General features: G+C 42.2%; 1 protein-coding gene across 1 annotated transcript in view; it reads right to left on the reverse strand.

Annotated features, from left to right (window-relative positions):
• Positions 1-1,058: 1,058 nt before the first annotated feature.
• The window catches only part of LOC138362870 (uncharacterized), a 35,141-nt gene continuing 18,069 nt past the window's right edge, over positions 1,059-18,130 (reverse strand). Inside the window, exon 2 of the mRNA XM_069321446.1 lies at positions 1,059-1,922. Within this exon, the coding sequence (XP_069177547.1) occupies positions 1,059-1,922 (864 nt within the window). The remainder of the gene's footprint in view (positions 1,923-18,130) is intronic.

Here is an 18,130-nt window from a genome sequence, read left to right on the forward strand (position 1 = left end):
TGGTCATCTTATATCTTCAGCCCCGTTATTGTGACTCATCGTCAGCAAAATTTTTAATTCTTGTTCAGTAAGTGATTCAAGGAAAATTCATATTAAACTGCTGAATAAATTATATAATTTTATTATTGTAGTTATCCACTATAGCAACTGTATTGTTATTGTTTTATGGTTATCTGACAGACTGTAATATTTTGGAAATATGAGGACAGACTAAGAGTTGGGGTATGATGGCAGACTAAGAGTTGGGGTATGAGGACAGACTAAGAGTTGGGGTATGATGGCAGACTAAGAGTTGGGGTATGAGGATAGACTAAGAGTTGGGGTATGATGGCAGACTAAGAGTTGGGGTATGAGGATAGACTAAGAGTTGGGGTATGATGGCAGACTAAGAGTTGGGGTATGAGGACAGACTAAGAGTTGGGGTATGATGGCAGACTAAGAGTTGGGGTATGAGGATAGACTAAGAGTTGGGGTATGATGGCAGACTAAGAGTTGGGGTATGAGGACAGACTAAGAGTTGGGGTATGATGGCAGACTAAGAGTTGGGGTATGATGGCAGACTTAAGAGTTGGGGTATGATGGCAGACTAAGAGTTGGGGTATGATGGCAGACTAAGAGTTGGGGTATGAGGACAGACTAAGAGTTGGGGTATGAGGACAGACTAAGAGTTGGGGTATGATGGCAGACTAAGAGTTGGGGTATGATGGCAGACTAAGAGCTGGGGTATGATGGCAGACTAAGAGTTGGGGTATGATGGCAAACTAAGAGTTGGGGTATGATGGCAGACTAAGAGCTGGGGTATGATGGCAGACTAAGAGTTGGGGTATGATGGCAGACTCTAGGGTAACAGAAAGGGAAAGAGAAGGGGGGAATGGGTAAGAGAAGGGGAAGATGGGAGGGGTAAGAGAAGGTAGGGGAAGAGGAGGGGGGGGGGGGGACGGAGAGAGGTAAGAGAAAGAAGAGGAAGAAGGGAAGTGTAAGAGAAGGAAGGGGAAGAGGAGGGGGAAGCGGGGAGGGGTAAGTGAAGAATGAAGGGGAATAGCAGGGGGAGGGGGTCACTACGCGCGGGTATAAACACTTTTTTTGCCCACCACGGTGATGGTCCTAGCTGGTCCTAGCTCGCTACTAGCTGGTCCTAGCTCGCTACTAGTTGGTCCTAGCTCGCTACTAGTTGGTCCTAGCTCGCTACTAGCTGGTCCTAGCTCGCTACTAGCTGGTCCTAGCTCGCTACTAGCTGGTCCTAGCTCGCTACTAGTTGGTCCTAGCTCGCTACTAGCTGGTCCTAGCTCGCTACTAGCTGGTCCTAGCTCGCTACTAGCTGGTCCTAGCTCGCTACTAGCTGGTCCTAGCTCGCTACTAGCTGGTCCTAGCTCGCTACTAGCTGGTCCTAGCTCGCTACTAGCTGGTCCTAGCTCGCTACTAGTTGGTCCTAGCTCGCTACTAGCTGGTCCTAGCTCGCTACTAGCTGGTCCTAGCTCGCTACTAGCTGGTCCTAGCTCGCTACTAGTTGGTCCTAGCTCGCTACTAGCTGGTCCTAGCTCGCTACTAGCTGGTCCTAGCTCGCTACTAGCTGGTCCTAGCTCGCTACTAGCTGGTCCTAGCTCGCTACTAGCTGGTCCTAGCTCGCTACTAGCTGGTCCTAGCTCGCTACTAGTTGGTCCTAGCTCGCTACTAGCTGGTCCTAGCTCGCTACTAGCTGGTCCTAGCTCGCTACTAGCTGGTCCTAGCTCGCTACTAGCTGGTCCTAGCTCGCTACTAGCTGGTCCTAGCTCGCTACTAGCTGGTCCTAGCTCGCTTCTAGCTGGTCCTAGCTCGCTACTAGCTGGTCCTAGCTCGCTACTAGCTGGTCCTAGCTCGCTACTAGCTGGTCCTAGCTCGCTACTAGCTGGTCCTCGCCTGTGGGACCCTCGGGACAATCGTTGCTGCCCCACCAACCATTGCTCATTGTATAATATTAATTTAATTCAAAAGTAAAATCAGAGATAAAGTTATTTAAAACATTATTATCTGATTCTTTATTTTTCTTGCTGTATTTTATGAAGATGAACACACCATATTATATCTACCAAGTCATTCCTGTATAATCCAGAGTCCTAACACGTTGTGAGGGATCTAGATCCCTCAGCTAGTTTTTCCTAGTTTCTAGATTTGGCTAGTCACTCTAGAAACTGAAGCTTTCAAAATAACATATGTTTGTTGGGTGTTGAATGAAAGCTTGTGTTACGAACTATCATGTGAGAGTAGTTAGAAGTCTGTGATTGCTCTGTAGAGAGAATTACAGAGATTTTCCTGTTTCTGTGAAGTAGGATGTGAGTTACTTGGACTAAAACTGTTAGAGGTGGGGGGGAGAGTGGAGTGACGCTGCCTTTCCCCCCACATGGGAGACATCACGCCACTCTCCTTAGGCCTCCTCCTCCTTGTGACGTCACAGGACGCCGAGGGTGACGGAGGCATATGATTGGGTCCCGCACGTGTGGTCCAAGCCTAGTTTTGGCGCGAACAACTGTGATTGATCTAGGCATGTTAGTAAGGAGGTAGGGGCATCTGGAGTTCCCTTAGCCCGCGAAATCTTCAGTTTGAATTGGGCGGCCAGGGAAGCAAGAGGTGTTTGGGTGGGGGTGGCACGCTTGCCGCCTCCACCCCCTGTTAATCGCTTCTGTCGTCCAAATTACTCGATTGGTGGCACTCCTGCCATCAGGGGTTGTGTCAAGGCCTAATTAAGTGAATTGGGGCCAGGGATTTACAGAAGAAACAGTAAAAAGCTAAGAGACAGTTGACTGTGTGAACGCATGAGGCAGGCTGGCAGAGCCTCATGGTGTATCAGATTGATCCCTCATCCCTCGGGTCTGAGTATCCTGTCTAGTGGCAATGGACAATTGATGTTGGGCAGTGTACGCATATGTGATATTACAGGCCCATGTTGGACTTTGCATTCCGCCAGGTTGCGTCAGTATGGGGACGCCACCAGCCATTGTCACCCCAGTGTAGAACAAAGGCAGGTTCTAGAGTGATGGGGTGGAGATTCCCCAGCCGCGTGGGTACTCCTGTGGGCGGCACCCATGTGGAAGCCACCCACCCAGGCAAACACCACCCCGCCCGCCAGCCCAGCCGGTGGGGTGTTATGACGTCATGCGCCACTCAGGCCACCCGCACGCCGGCCACCCAACCCCCCCCCCTCTCTCAGCTCGGGAGGGGCGCTGTGGCCACCTGCCTTGGCCACATGCTTTGGCCACTTTCCCGGGACAGCCTAGGGCCACATCTTGTCGACGCATGAGGAGCAAGCCAGTTAAGTGTGTCAGCTAGTGTGGTAGTAACTTTGGTAATGAGGTAAAATAAGGGAAAGAGGGCAGTAGAAAGGAGTAGAAATGTGTACTATTACAGTGTGATGTGTACCGGTGAAATTCCCGGTAAGAGTTATCTCAGAGCCTCGCCAGGCTAGAAAAAACAGCTGAGGGGCAGCTGTCAGTGGAATCCAGGTGTCGGGTAGGGGCGGTACCTGGAGATAGAGATTATACACGGGACCACACTGTATGTTAGTAGACTGACTAGAGTATGTAAATCAGTCAGTGTAGAGATTTACCATATAAGTGATCCAGCCTGTCGATTCTATATAATCGTTCAGGCTGGATTAATGCCATAGAGTACCATAAAATTATAATCATTAGAGGTAGACGGGGATGTCTGTGGCAACCCGTTCTCGCAAATTCGTAAAGTCAATATTGACTTATTAACTACGTGCATAGGTGATATACTAAACATAATAGATACCCTTAAAAAGATTCATAGAAAACACCGACCTTACCTAACCTTGTTAGTATCTTAAGATAAGCATCTTATTGCTTCGTAATTACAATTATTACTTAACCTATACCTATTATAGGTTAGGTAATAATTGTAATTACGAAGCAATAAGATGCTTATCTTAACATACTAAGTAGGTTAGGTAAGGTCGGTGTTTTCTATGAATCTTTTTAAGGGTATCTATTATGTTAAGTATGTCACCTATGCACATATTTAATAAGTCAATATTGACTTATTAAATTTGCGAGAACGGGTTGTCTGTGGAGACCCCTGAAGTCTGTGTAATTAGTTGCACATTAGCACATTACTTGGTGATTTAATTTTCATAGATTATGTGTATGCCATTTCTATGTGTTCATTTGCATGCTTATGTACTGTGTTGTGTGTTAAGTCAGTAGAGGTGATTGCTGACTGATTGCCTAATGATGTCATTAGCATGTGGGGTATGCTGACGGCATCATTATGTTGCAGGTTTGTGCAGTGTTGTTATCAGTTTATACAATATTATTGCCCCAGGAACTGTGTTGAGGGTTTAAGGGACCTCTAGGATTATTCAGGGGAATTTTCAGTACTTAATGAGAGCAGGCAATTCATGGGTTAATTGCCTGGCTGAGGTATGTGTGTGTTCCCAGTATTCCTTTGCAATCAGGTTCAAGAAGTAAAAAAGAGGAAGGGCAGTAATATTAGTATACTTGTGAGTGTTGCACAACCGTGTGTTTTATTGTGTGGGCACAGTAATTAGCGAGTTGCAGTGCTGCAACCCTATGTGGGTAGTGCTGATATGATGTTGCATGCCATTATAGTGTGACCTATGTAACGCTGGGGTTACTTTGTTCCTTTAAGTTATGTTGAGGACTTAAGGATTTAGTGAGTTAATTAAAGGGTAATTAACTGGATAAGGGGTGCACACTTAGTATTGTGGAGTGAGTGGGGGCTGTTAAGAGAAACAGTGTTGAGCTATAATGAGATACGTCTCGGGAGCAATTAATTGTCCATGTGACAGTTAATTGACCACTCTAGCTAATTATGTAATTAGCCTTCTCATCATGAATTCACGTAGTGGGAGAGGTTCTGTCAGAGTCTGTCAGTATTTGTGTTAACGTAATATGCTCGAGACTAATCACCTTTCAGGGGTATAGCAATTAGTGGCTCATGTTAATTAGTGGAGTAATTAGCATTGGAGAGCTCCGGTGACTCGGTAAAGCGAGGTCATGGAGCTAGCATAAATCGTTGTATTAATCATATCCTGTCTGAGGACAGTGGATTATTGGCACATCTTGTTAATTAGGGTAATTAACTCCTTTCCCGTGAATTCACAGTGTTTGATGAGATCTGCTTAGGCAGTGCGGAGTGAGACGTATTTATGGATGATTAATTATCGGTCCTGGTGACAGTTAATTAATGGCTCAGTAATTAGTGGGTTAATTAGGGTAATTAACACTCACTCGTAATTTTTTGACACAGACTGTGGAGAAGCTACCAAGTTAGGGTAGGCTTAATTAACGTAACTCAATGGGGATGTAATTAGTGGTCCGTTTGACCTTAATTGAGAATTACTCACTGAATACTTGCAAGGAGTCAAGTGTGTTGTAATATGTTGAGTTATTGTTAACAAGAGAGAGACAAGTGTTAAAGATTAACATAGAGTATCATCCTGTTGTTGTCTAGTGGGAGACAATTGTTTGTGATTACCGTAGTACTTTGTTGCTGACTGCTGCGATCAGTCAATTAACGTAATTAATCACTTCAGGCAATTTCTTTTGGTTGTCATCTGGTGACGAGAGTAGAGTCATCTAGGAATCTGTGGAGCTGTGTCCCAGAATCCCGCCTTGCCTGTCGGTGTATCGGGTTACAACAAGGCAACTTCTTATTGGGAGTTGCAAAGAGTGTTCACACTGGGTTGTGATAGGGGGAGTCACTGTTGGACTACCCGCCTAGTTACGTGGGTCTCTCCTGGGGGGGCGGGAGGACCCCTAAGTTTGTGATTATAGTAGCTGTCAGGGAAACCGAGACACTATTCATTGCATGCTTGTGTCTTCAGTGGATATCCTTCATTTGTTCAGTTAGTTCATGTTGTCAGCCCGAAATGTCAGCAAGATGGAGCCTGCTGTCACTTCTCGAGGGGCTGTTGAATAGCTGTGTTGCAAATGCCACTTGATGTACAATAATGTAACCATTCGCTGTGGTGTAACTTAGTCTGTGATATTTTTCTTTGTTTTGCAATATTGCGTCATCAGTGGGCACACCTGTGTTCAGGTTAGTTCAGTATGCAGCCTCACAGCAAGGGTTGCTATTTAGCTGTTTGTTCTCGTGCCACTGGATTGACATTAACGTAACGTAAACTCGGTAATGTAGTAGTTAGTCTCTTGTTATTAATAAATTGTTATTTTATAGAAAACAGTCTTTGATGTCAACCCTTCAACCATATTATTCCACCATATTTCTGCATATTATTAAATGTTGATGTGATCTTGATAAGGCGGCTGTTCTTGGGAATTCGAATTCCAATTCATAGCGCCACATCAAATATAAATATTTGATTGTGTGAACCCGTCGGTTACCCTTTATTAGTTTTAACGTCCTGTTTAACTAGGAGGAGCCAGCGGCCTATTGTGGACAGGTTTTCACCCCTGGTGGTGGAGGCCTGGTGGTTTGCTCCCGCTTTTCCTTTTTCTACTGGACTCATGCTTAACTGCCGTGAGCAGATTTTAAACTTGTAGTCCACCTCTTACGGGAGGTAGGCGTAGAGAAAAATCTCACACACGTCATGGCATCTTTGGAGGCTTACACAGTACTTGCCCCAGCCGTCACACAGATCCTGTTATACTCCCCTCCCCCATCACCCCTTCCCCTCCCCCTCTACACCCCTCTTTTCTTCCCCTTCGTCCTCCTCATTCTCTTTCTGTTACCCCTGCCCTCTCCACTTTTCTTCCCTTTTCAACTCATTCCCCTTCTCTTTCCCCTCCCCCCTCCATTTCCCCTTCCTCCTCATCCCCTTCTCTTCCCCCTCCTCGTCCCCTTCTCTTACCCCTCCCCTCTTCCCCCTCCACCTCATACCCCCCTTCCTCCGCATCCACCCTTCTCTTACCCATCCTTCCTCCTTACCCCCCTTTTTCTTACCCTTCCCCCACTTCTTCCTTCTTTTACCTCTCCCCTCTTCCCCTTCCTTCTCTTACCCATCGGGATGTGTAGTTTTGATTAATTCTAGGAAATCTGCTGATGACTGTAAACTCTAGTTGCTTGGAGTGTATGGAGTTACGAGTTCGTTAAGTCTTTTTGCCAGGTGATAGGATGGAGTTGATATTTGGCTTATTATTGGGCGTAGTGATTTACCTGGTTTGTGTGTCTTAACATTGCCATAGGCTTATCCTAAGTCATAGTCGCCTTGGAGTTTAGTTAAATGAACACTACCTTTCTTTGCGTTGATTGCAGTAATAGTTTTGCTCACTTTGCGTTTGAGGTCTTCCATACGGTTCCTAGTGATTCATTGAAATTTGGTGTCATCACTAAGGATACCTTACCTTGAGGTTACCTTGAGGTGCTTCCGGGGCTTAGCGTCCCCGCGGCCCGGTCGTCGACCAGGCCTCCTGGTTGCCGGACTGATCAACCAGGCTGTTGGACGCGGCTGCTCGCAGCCTGACGTATGAGTCACAGCCTGGTTGATCAGGTATCCTTTGGAGGTGCTTATCCAGTTCTCTCTTGAACACTGTGAGGGGTCGGCCAGTTATGCCCCTTATGTGTAGTGGAAGCGTGTTGAACAGTCTCGGACCTCTGATGTTGATAGAGTTCTCTCTCAGAGTACCAGTTGCACCTCTGTTTTTCAACGGGGGTATTCTGCACATCCTGCCATGTCTTCTGGTCTCATGTGATGTTATTTCTGTGTGCAGGTTTGGGACCAGCCCCTCTAATATTTTCCACGTGTAAATTATTATGTACCTCTCCCGCCTGCGCTCAAGGGAGTACAGTTTTAGGCTCTTTAGTCGGTCCCAATAGTTTAGATGTTTTACTGAGTGGATTCTAGCAGTAAAGGATCTCTGCACGCTCTCCAGGTCAGCAATTTCTCCAGCTTTGAAAGGTGCTGTCATTGTGCAGCAGTGCTCTACTCTAGAGAGCACAAGCGTTTTGAAAAGTATCATCATCGGTATAGCATCTCTAGTGTGAAAAGTTCTTGTTATCCAACCTGTCATTTTTCTTGCAGTTGTGACGGCTACTTTATTGTGTTCTTTAAAGGTAAGGTCTTCCGACATGAGTACACCCAGATCATTTACATTGCCTTTTCGTTCTATGTTATGATTTGCCTGAGTTTTGTACGTGGTTTCCGTTTTTATATTTTCATTTTTTTCCATAGCGCATGAGCTGGAACTTATCTTCGTTAAACACCATATTATTTTCTGTAGCCCATAGAAAGACCTGATCTACATCTGACTGGAGGTTCGCCGTGTCCTCTATGTTGCCTACTCTCATGAAGATCCTAGTGTCATCTGCAAAGGATGATACAGTGCAATAGGTTGTGTTCTTGTCTATGTCCGAAATGAGGATGAGAAAAAGTACTGGAGCAAGCACAGTACCCTGGGGGACTGAGCTCATCACGGTTGATGGGCTGGATTTTATTTTGTTGACTATTACACATTGGGTTCTGTTGGTCAGGAAATTGTAGATCCATCTGCCTATTTTTCCGGTAATTCCTTTTGAACGCATTTTATGTGCAATAACACCATGGTCACATTTATCAAAAGCTTTTGCGAAATCTGTGTAAATTACATCCGCGTTATGTTTGTCTTCCATAGCATCTAATGCCATATCATAGTGGTCCAGCAACTGCGACAGGCAAGAGTGCCCTGTTCTGAAACCATGTTGTCCGGGGTTATGGAGTTGCTGTGATTCCATGTATTTTGTGATTTTACTTCTTAGCACTCTCTCAAAAATTTTTATGATGTGCGATGTTAGCGCTATCGGTCTGTAATTTTTTGCCTCAGCCTTATTTCCTCCTTGAAGTGGTGCTATCTCTGCTGTTTTTAGTATATCAGGAATAACGCCAGTATCTAGGCTTTGTCTCCACAGAATGTGGAGGGCCTGCGATAGTGGTTTTTTACAGTTCTTTATGAATATGGAGTTCCAAGAATCCGGGCCTGGTGCAGAGTGCATAGGCATACTGTTTATGGCTTCTTCAAAATCCAGTGGGGATAGGGTGACGTCTGATATATGATTTGATGTTGGTATCGTATCCATGAAAAATTTCATTTGGGTTATCAATCTTTAGTGTGTTTAATGGCTCGCTGAAAACAGAGTCGTACTGCGTCCTCAGTAGCTCGCTCATTTCTTTGTTGTCATCGGTGAAAGTTCCATCTCCCTTTCGTAGGGGCCCGATACTAGATGTGGTTTTTGATCTTGATTTTGCATAGGAGAAAAAATATTTCGGATTTCTTTCTATTTCACTGATGGCCTTTTGCTCTCTTTGCCTCTCCTGGGTTTTGTATGATTCTTGTAGCTTCCGTTCAATTGTTTCTATTTCTCTACCTAACCTTCTTCGCCGTTCTTGAGATAGGGTGCGACTCTCAAGTTGTTCCGCGATTCGTTTTCTTCGCCTATATAGGGAACGACGTTCCCGTTCCAATCTGCATCTCTTCCTCTTTTTTCTCAGAGGTATGCGGTTTGAACATATTTCTAGTGCTACTGAGCTTATTTTTTCCAGGCACTGGTTCAGGTTTGCATTTTCTAGCTGTTCTTCCCAGTTTATTTCTGTGAAGTCCTGGTTTATTTGCTCCCAGTTTATCTGTTTATTATTGAAGTTGAATTTGCTGAAATCTCCACCGGGAATCTGGACTGGTTTTGAAGGTCTACTCCCCATGGTTGTCATAACTTCAATTAAGTTGTGATCTGAGTAACAGGTATTTGTAATCATTATGTTCCTGATCAATTCATCATTATTAGTGAAAATGAGGTCCAGCGTGTTCTCCTTCCTAGTGGGTTCTACTATTTGCTGGTTTAAGGCAAACCTGTCGCACATCCGTAGCAGGTCATTTGCATGTGCCTGTTCATTTAGGCTACTTCCTGGTATTCTTTCTGATATTACTGTATTAGCCAGGTGTTTCCATTTCAGGTGCCGTAGGTTGAAGTCCCCAAGCAGGATGATGTTCGGAGCTGGATTTGTGAGGTTTTCCAAGCAGTGTTCTATTTTCATTAGTTGGTCTTTAAACTGCTGAGGGTTTGCCTCTGGTGACTTATATACAAGGACAATAACTACATTTAAAATCTCTATTTTGATTATCAGCACTTCCACCATATCATTTGAGGTGTTTAGCAGCTCAGTACAGATGAGTGTGTCTTTGATGTAGAGGCTGACCCCACCCTGAAGCCGGTGTTTCCTATCACATCTGAAAAGATTGTATTCTGAGATCCATATTTCACTATCATGGCAGTCCTTTGTGTGGGTTTCTGTTAGGGCTGCAAACACTGCATTTGCCTCATGAAGGAGACCATCTATAAAGTGAACTTTGTTGGGGATTTGCGTGTTTTTATACCCTGGATGTTGGCAAATATAAATGATGTTATCGTGTTAGTGGAAGTGCTGGAAGCCTTACTTGGTGTTAATATCTGAGGCTCTGGTAAGGAGGCCACTGTGTTTGCGTCCAGGGTGTGTCGTTTTGGAAGTGATTCGTCCAGTTTTGGTAGTAGGACGGGTGTTGTCTGGTGTAGTACCTGTGTGCTTGTTGGTAATTTGAATTCCAGTCTTGTGAGTATCTCCGTTCCCCTCTGTAATCCTGTAGTGGTTCCATCTGACTGTTCCTCTCTCTTATATTTACTACTCTATTTCTGCCTTCCTCTAAAAAATTTCCAGTAGTGTCATATTGATCTTCCCGTCTATAACGCTCTGTACCTCTCACATGGAATTCCGGACACTGAAGATTGTAGCATTTTTTGTCCCTAATTGAAAATTGACATAATTTAGGGTGGAAGTATCTACACCCTGTTCCAAAACGGCATGTACCCCTCTCCAACATGTTCCTGCATTTAAGAGGATGCAGAAAATGGCATTTTGCTCCTAATTTTCCATATTTGCATATTCATTTAGCGGAGAATTTGCAAATGTGTTCCGGTTTTGCGTTTTTCAAGGTATTTATATCTGTGACTGTCTTGTCTACCTCTTTATTGGAGCCATCTCCGTTTTTCGTCCCAATTCCTTCATCTATGCACTCTGTCTCACTGTTGCTCTCATCGTTTATATTATCTGGCTCTGCAATATTGCTGTTATTTTGTACCACAATAGTCTCCTCCTCCACACTACTGCTGCAGTTCTCTAAACTACCTGTTTCTGAGTTTTGGTCGTTATCCAATGTTATCTTTTCCCAGTCCGCATATATCACTGGTAGCTTGTCTGTGAATGATAATCTCTGTGACTCGGGAATGTTTTTCATCAGTTTAGTTATGTTCTCTAACATTAATCTGTCATCTTTGCAAACCCAGTAAATTCCTTGCCTTTTTGTGCATCCTGGAGCTAATTCTGTACAGCCCAGGTGAAATCTTATGTTACAGATGCAACACGTTACGCCTGCATTACGTCTTCCCAGTACTCCCGAACACTCGCCACACCTCTCCATTGTCTGATGTATTGTGTTGTATTTGAGAGTCACTGTATGGATCACTTGTTGATGTCAGTCCTTTTAACTCTTTATAAAATTATATGTATATATATTTATATGTTTAATATTTATAATATTATATGTATACCGTATATTAGTAATATTATGTATGTTATTTTGTTCAAACTTTATGGCAGGTACTTAGCGTAGGGTAGCGAAGCTGGTCCCCGGTGAATACAGGTGACCTCTTGTTGTCCCAGGTTGATGTCACCAGTTTCCAGTTACTCGATTTATAACCACTGATGCCGCCTCTTGCCACTATTCTATATTTCTAGTATTCTATATTTATAATATTCACTTCCAACTTATATGTTGTTGTGATACCCGTTCCACATCACTGTTCCACGAATCACCGTTCACTATTTTTTTCCTAATACACGCATGTACACAAAGCCTCGTTCACTGGCTCACACGTGTCTCCCGTTTATTCTCTATTTAACACAAAGTTCTATTGTTAATGACTATTTTCAATTTTCCAGCGGGTCACTATGCACTTTGTTATGACTGTAATCAGTAATCCACGGCAGTAGTCCTAAGAATCCCGGTTAATGACACGATTTTAACAGAGCGCGCACGGTACGTCTTCCCCCTCCCTCGACTTGACTTCATACCTATGTATTAGGATGTCGCTAATTCTGTTTATGTATTCTTGGGAAGGAATCAATACATATGCTGCTGTCTTGTCGGCTTTTCTTATTGTTACATCTGTAACAATAAGAAATTGTTACATCTGTAAGATGTAACAATAAGAAAAGCCGGCAAGACAGCAGCATATGTATTGATTCCTTCCCAAGAATACATAAACAGAATTAGCGACACCTTTAATGATGACACCAAATTTCAACGAATTACGAGGAACCCTGTGAAAGACCTTAAACGCAAGGTGAACAAAAAATTACTGCAATCAACGCAAAGAAAAGTAGTGTTCATTTAACTATACTCCAAGGCGACTATGGCTTATCATATGCCTATGGTAATGTTAAGACACACAAACCAGATAACACACTATGCCCAATAATCAGTCAAATACCAACTCCGACCTCTCACCTGTCAACAAGACTTAACGAACTCCTAACTCCATACACTCCAAGCAATTATAGTCTACAATCATCAGCAGATTTCCTAGAATCAATCAAAACTACACAGCCCAATGGAATCATTGCTTCCCTGGACGTCGAATCCCTATTTACCAACGTCCCAGTCGACACAACCATAGGAATGATACTGGACAAAGTATACTCTGACGAGAGCACCCCCATATTAGACATACCCAAGCCACACTTGAAGAGTCTTCTCGAGGCATGTACAAAGGAAGCCCCTTTTATCAGTCCACAAGGAGACATGTATTTACAAATAGACGGAGTAGCAATGAGCTCCCGGAGTGTTATTTGCTATTTTTTATATGGGAACCATCGAAGACAGTCTTCAGTAGCAGACAAAAACCAACTGTATACTGCCGTTATGTAGATGACATCATAGTAAAAGACTCAGACGAACTAATTGATCTAAAAAGCCATCTAGAGAGAGAGAGTCAGTACTCCGATTTACACATGAAAATAGTGAAAATAACAGTCTGCTATTCTTGGATATACTAATAACAAAAACAGGAACCTTTTTAAGCCCCAACGTATATACTAAACTTACCAACATAGGATTATGCCTGAACGGTAAAAGTGAGTGCCCCAAAGATACAAAGCCAGTGTTCTCAATGCTTATATTCGTCGAGCGCTCACCAACTGCACCGACTGGAGCAACGTGAGTAGAGAGTTTGAAAAATAACACAAGTATTGGTCAACAACGGATATAGCAACACGGAAATAAACGCTGCTATAAGAAGACACTTGGATCGATGGTATAATCCTGAACCTAGAACAGAAACCACAATACCTCCAATAAAATTATATTATAAATCAACCATGCACAGTAAAAATAATAAAGAAGAAAGAATAATGAAAGAGATAATCCGTAGAGGAGTAAAAAGCATTACTTCTAACCAAAACATAGTCATGATCATATTCTACAGAAGCAAGAAGACTACCAACCTCCTTATCAAAAACAGCCCAAAGCCGACGGATAACCCTTTACATCAGTCAAACGTTATATACATGTACCCCTGCCCCCATGAAGGATGTAACCTTCAATCTAAGTACATAGGTATGACGTCGACCAAGCTGACGAGGCGTTTGACCTGTCATCTTCAATCCGGTGTCCCCAGAAATCACATGAGACAAGCCCATGACATCACCCCTAACAAAAAAATGTTAAATAAAAATACTTGTATAATAGACAAAACCCAAGATGTAAGACGATGACAATTTCTTGAAGCAATCTACATAAAAGTAGAACAAGCTACCATAAATACTCATATTACGAAACTATTCACTCTACTCACCATACCATGACCTGAAGGTCAAGATGCCAACATAGAAGACACTGCTCGACAAACAGCACCCACTTAGCTTGATTAATCTTTGTATGTACCCTATTTATCCTTACTTCTTTTCTCCTTCATGTCTACCCAATGTATACCCTTTGTTTACACCTAATCCCATTGTTCGATCCATTTGTATTCTCCTGACCTGCTATTAGTATAAAATATAATGTTCTGCACTGTAACATCACTTGAGAATGAACCATGTAGGTTCGAAACGTCGTGGGATTTTATAATAAGTGTAATACGTTCTTCACTTATTCACTTCTTTTTGTTCACCTTGAAAACAATATGACTTTTGGTGAACTCCTCTTACAGCTGAACCCTGATGCAAGAGCATTAGTAAGAGGGATAGAAGCCCTAAATCAGAATATATATATATATATATATATATATATATATATATATATATATATATATATATATATATATATATATATATATATATATATATATATATATATATATATATATATATATATGCGAACAAGCCTGAATGGTCCCCAGGCATACATGCAACATGCTCACACCCCAGAAATGACTCGAACCCATACTGCCAGGAGCACTATGCAACTGGTGTACAGGGCACCTTATCCACTCGACCATCACGACCGGACAAAAGCAATGCATGTGCGTTGCTAAGCCAAAGCAACCTTCCCTGTCTCCCAGTCCTCCCCACCATTCCCCCCTCACCCGTCTCCTTGGCCTCCCAACCATTCCCCACTCCACCGTCCCCTCGTCCTCCGCACCAATCCCCATACCACCATCTCCTCTTCCTTCCCACCATGCCGCACTCCCCCTGTCCCTTTGCCCTACCCACCATTCTCCATTCCCCCATCCCCTCGTCCCCACCATCCTAAACTCCCCCGTCCCCTCGTCCTTCCCCACCATTACCCCCTCCATTGTCCCCTCGTCCTCCACATCATCTCTCACTTCCGTCCCCTCGTCATCCCCACCATTCCCCACTCCCTCGTCCGATGCCTTCCCAAATGGTCTCATGTTCACATCAGAAAATTGGGAACATCAAGTGATGTGATGTTCCCATCACTGAAATATAAGAAAAACAGTTAAAAAATGAAATGAAAATATGAAAAAATATAAAAATAAACTATTCTCACGAAATGAACGGTCTGGTAAACAACACAGCTCAATTCCAATGCAATTCACACAAAATAATTAAATCAAAACGAAAATAAATCAAAATCTAGTAAAATTTAATTTACCAATGCAATCAGAAACATTGAAATTGAATTGTAACATCTTTAGTATGGCATGTGTGTTGCTCTTACATGAAACAGATGGCGCTGTTTTTCAAGAAAAGCATAGTTTTACCTGTCACAGGAGTGGCATCTGTGGGAAAATCCTAGCAAGGTTTAACTGTTTTTATTCTGTGAATATTCAATATTTACTTTATTTTTCTAATTACTTTAATATTATATTATTTTTATTTTATTATTTTTCTTAGTAAGTTAGTTAGTTAGCAGTAAGTGGACTGTATATATTCTGATTCAGCTTGCTAGAACTTATCACACACAATTGGAGGGACAATTTGTAGCTTAAACCAGTTTGAGGTGGATCCTTCATAAACCACAAATTGTTTACCTAGTCTTTAATATATAAATTATAAATCATACCACATATGGTGGTCTAATCTACTATTATACTGCAGTAAAATAAATTTACAACTACTAATACTATGTCTACAGTATGAACACAAAAGAGCCTAACTGCTACTGTTGGTGGGGCTGTGCTTATTGTAGCATCAAATGGGGGTGTGGCCCTGTGCCTCTGAGTGCCACGTAATGGCGGCTGTATGGAGGCCTACAAGGCTTGATGTACAGCAGGTAACTATTCTTATAATTATATTGGGAGACAGCTTCCTGCTTCACTAACCCCCCCTCACAATTACCTGTTTGAGATGTAAGGAATTAATAATGGTTTCCTAAACATATAAATACAGGAATGACATGGAATATGTGTGTGTGTAGAGCTGAGTAAACTCATTGAGTTTGGGGATTTAATCCCACGTCTTAACGATATTTCCTATAATAATAATGGGCAGTATTAAATGCAATAGAAATACCGAAAATTGTTCTTCCCTTTGTTCATGAGATATTCGGTTGGGCGGATCGTAGATGATCCTGTGTCGAAGCTCGGAGAAAGAACCTTTTGTCTTGTAAATTCGTCAGGGAGAGCTTTCTCACTGTTTACAAGTTGCTGTGTGTACGTGACGACGCTCAAGGGGAGATACGTCCTCAAGTGTTTGGTGCTTCTATTCATGTTTAAGGAATAGAGAGTTAAGGTATATTCCTGTTGTATTTAATTATATTCAGTCCTAGTGAACAATTTTTTATTAGATTTAAACACTAGACCGTTGTTTAAAAGAAATTAGAATTGATATAAATACGTGGCGTCGATGACGTCACGGAATCACTCATTCTCTTTTCCTTTATTTGGGTAACTTATGTTATTATGTGTGTCGGATTTCCGACAGCATCTGTACTTTTACTTACGAAATGAATGGTATGGTAAACAACACAGCTCAATTCCAACACAATGTCACACAAAATAATTCACAAAAAAATTAAAATAAATTGAAATCTATGAAAATAAATTATATATATATATATATATATATAATTTATATATATATATATATATATATATAAATTATAAAATTTATATATATATATATATATATATATATATATATATATATATATATATATATATATATATATATATATATATATATATGCAAACAAGCCTGAATGGTCCCCAGGCATACATGCAACATGCTCACACCCCAGAAATGACTCGAACCCATACTGCCAGGAGCACTATGCAACTGGTGTACAGGGCACCTTATCCACTCGACCATCACGACCGGACAAAAGCAATGCATGTGCGTTGCTAAGCCAAAGCAACCTTCCCTGTCTCCCAGTCCTCCCCACCATTCCCCCCTCACCCGTCTCCTTGGCCTCCCAACCATTCCCCACTCCACCGTCCCCTCGTCCTCCGCACCAATCCCCATACCACCATCTCCTCTTCCTTCCCACCATGCCGCACTCCCCCTGTCCCTTTGCCCTACCCACCATTCTCCATTCCCCCATCCCCTCGTCCCCACCATCCTAAACTCCCCCGTCCCCTCGTCCTTCCCCACCATTACCCCCTCCATTGTCCCCTCGTCCTCCACATCATCTCTCACTTCCGTCCCCTCGTCATCCCCACCATTCCCCACTCCCTCGTCCGATGCCTTCCCAAATGGTCTCATGTTCACATCAGAAAATTGGGAACATCAAGTGATGTGATGTTCCCATCACTGAAATATAAGAAAAACAGTTAAAAAATGAAATGAAAATATGAAAAAATATAAAAATAAACTATTCTCACGAAATGAACGGTCTGGTAAACAACACAGCTCAATTCCAATGCAATTCACACAAAATAATTAAATCAAAACGAAAATAAATCAAAATCTAGTAAAATTTAATTTACCAATGCAATCAGAAACATTGAAATTGAATTGTAACATCTTTAGTATGGCATGTGTGTTGCTCTTACATGAAACAGATGGCGCTGTTTTTCAAGAAAAGCATAGTTTTACCTGTCACAGGAGTGGCATCTGTGGGAAAATCCTAGCAAGGTTTAACTGTTTTTATTCTGTGAATATTCAATATTTACTTTATTTTTCTAATTACTTTAATATTATATTATTTTTATTTTATTATTTTTCTTAGTAAGTTAGTTAGTTAGCAGTAAGTGGACTGTATATATTCTGATTCAGCTTGCTAGAACTTATCACACACAATTGGAGGGACAATTTGTAGCTTAAACCAGTTTGAGGTGGATCCTTCATAAACCACAAATTGTTTACCTAGTCTTTAATATATAAATTATAAATCATACCACATATGGTGGTCTAATCTACTATTATACTGCAGTAAAATAAATTTACAACTACTAATACTATGTCTACAGTATGAACACAAAAGAGCCTAACTGCTACTGTTGGTGGGGCTGTGCTTATTGTAGCATCAAATGGGGGTGTGGCCCTGTGCCTCTGAGTGCCACGTAATGGCGGCTGTATGGAGGCCTACAAGGCTTGATGTACAGCAGGTAACTATTCTTATAATTATATTGGGAGACAGCTTCCTGCTTCACTAACCCCCCCTCACAATTACCTGTTTGAGATGTAAGGAATTAATAATGGTTTCCTAAACATATAAATACAGGAATGACATGGAATATGTGTGTG

Source organism: Procambarus clarkii, chromosome 9, assembly GCF_040958095.1.
Source record: "Procambarus clarkii isolate CNS0578487 chromosome 9, FALCON_Pclarkii_2.0, whole genome shotgun sequence".
Taxonomy (NCBI): domain Eukaryota; kingdom Metazoa; phylum Arthropoda; class Malacostraca; order Decapoda; family Cambaridae; genus Procambarus; species Procambarus clarkii.